Below are 1564 nucleotides of genomic sequence, written 5' to 3' on the forward strand. Positions count from 1 at the left end.
TTAAAATAACTTATTTTCTGCTTTTACACAACATCGACACTTTAACAGTTGTTGAAATTTAGAATATTATGGATTTTGATTAATTTGTCATTTGTGATTTAGCATACCGAAATATCTGCAAAAGTCATATAGAAATTTATACATACTTTGCTAAACTTCTTGCAAAAAGTACTAAAATCATTGATTTAAGTATTTATAAATTAGATGTACTAATTACGTACCCCACCTATTTATTTTAAAAGATATATTCATAAATTTGAGCGGTCTAACAATTTATGTATTTTATATGGGAGTATGAATTGCGTCAATTTTAAAAAATGAAGGAAGAATAATAAGAAGAATTTTATGTGGAGAGGTTATATAGGTTAAAAATAAAATTGAACATCGCAGGATTATTAAAATTGTTAAATAAAATAGAATGTGTGACGTTTTATATGTTTCTTCTGCTTGTAATCAAGTTCCAACATCTGCACATTGGGGAAGAGGTAGTCTTATATGTTACGCCTCCAGTAATGTCGTTTTTATTTATGATATTAACGTAAGTATTATCCTTGTCCGTTTCTTATTTTATATTAAGAATGTTTAATGGTTTTATGGTTCATTATGCAGCATGGAAGTGGAGGAAAAATTGTCAACACCCTTTATGGTCATAAAAAACGGGTGAATTCTGTACAGTGGATTGCTGGGTCCAACCATGAGTTGGAGTTAGTGTCAGGCTCTGCTGATGGAACAGCAATCGTATGGACTTTTCGTGACAATAATTATACCTCGTTTATATTGAAAGGCCACGAGAGTAATGTAAATGTCGTAGAAAGTATGTATACAAAGAAGTCTTCAACTCTTGTGGTAACTACTTCTGCTGACTCAACTATAAGGATATGGCTCAGAGAAAACAAGAAAGGTAGGCAATTCTTTAAAAGTAGGTACAGTTTGATTGATTTATATCATAATTTTGAAATGTGTAGAAGACTTTCGCCAAATGCAAGTAATAAATTTGAATTATGGAGTATCATTATCACTAAAGTTGTCGTATTTGCCTGATCAGGAGTTAATTATATTAGCAGCAAGCTTAGATGATTCGAATATACATTTGTATGTAGAAGATGAAGAAAAGTCAAATGATTTTCCATTCAAACTTAGACACTGTCAGAAACTAGAAGGGCATGATAATTGGGTACGTGGTTTAGACATCAAAATTAATGGTTTGTAACAATTATTAGTCTATGCATCTCTTTTAAAATTATTAACATCTTTATTTAAAGATGGAGATTTATTTATGGTGTCTTGTGCCCAAGATCATTTTATACGATTATGGAAAATCTCACCAGAAGCAAGACAAAAGGAAATAGATGTAAAATCCCATATAGAAAGCATTGAGCAATTTGATTTTGTAATGAAACGAAAAGAATTAGTAACATTAAAAGAGAAATATGTTATATCATTGGAGTCTGTGCTTGGAGGACATGAAGGATGGGTGTATTCAGTTAATTGGCATCCTCAAAATATGACTTTTCTTTCTTCTTCAATAGACAAATCAATGATTATTTGGAAATGGGAAAAAGAG

The 1564-nt window shown here is 30.6% G+C and overlaps 1 protein-coding gene across 1 annotated transcript; it reads left to right on the forward strand.

Moving 5' to 3' along the window:
• The first annotated feature begins 331 nt into the window (after positions 1–331).
• LOC108743951 (probable elongator complex protein 2) lies at positions 332–1558 on the forward strand. Its single transcript, XM_018479552.2, has 4 exons — positions 332–538; positions 610–901; positions 966–1174; positions 1263–1558. The coding sequence occupies exons 1-4, from the start codon at positions 419–421 to the stop codon at positions 1347–1349; spliced, it is 708 nt and encodes a 235-aa protein (XP_018335054.1). The 5' UTR covers positions 332–418; the 3' UTR covers positions 1350–1558.
• Positions 1559–1564: the final 6 nt, after the last annotated feature.

The sequence above is a fragment of the Agrilus planipennis genome, unplaced genomic scaffold (genome assembly GCF_000699045.2).
Source record: "Agrilus planipennis isolate EAB-ADULT unplaced genomic scaffold, Apla_2.0 scaffold2947, whole genome shotgun sequence".
NCBI classification, from domain to species: Eukaryota; Metazoa; Arthropoda; class Insecta; order Coleoptera; family Buprestidae; genus Agrilus; species Agrilus planipennis.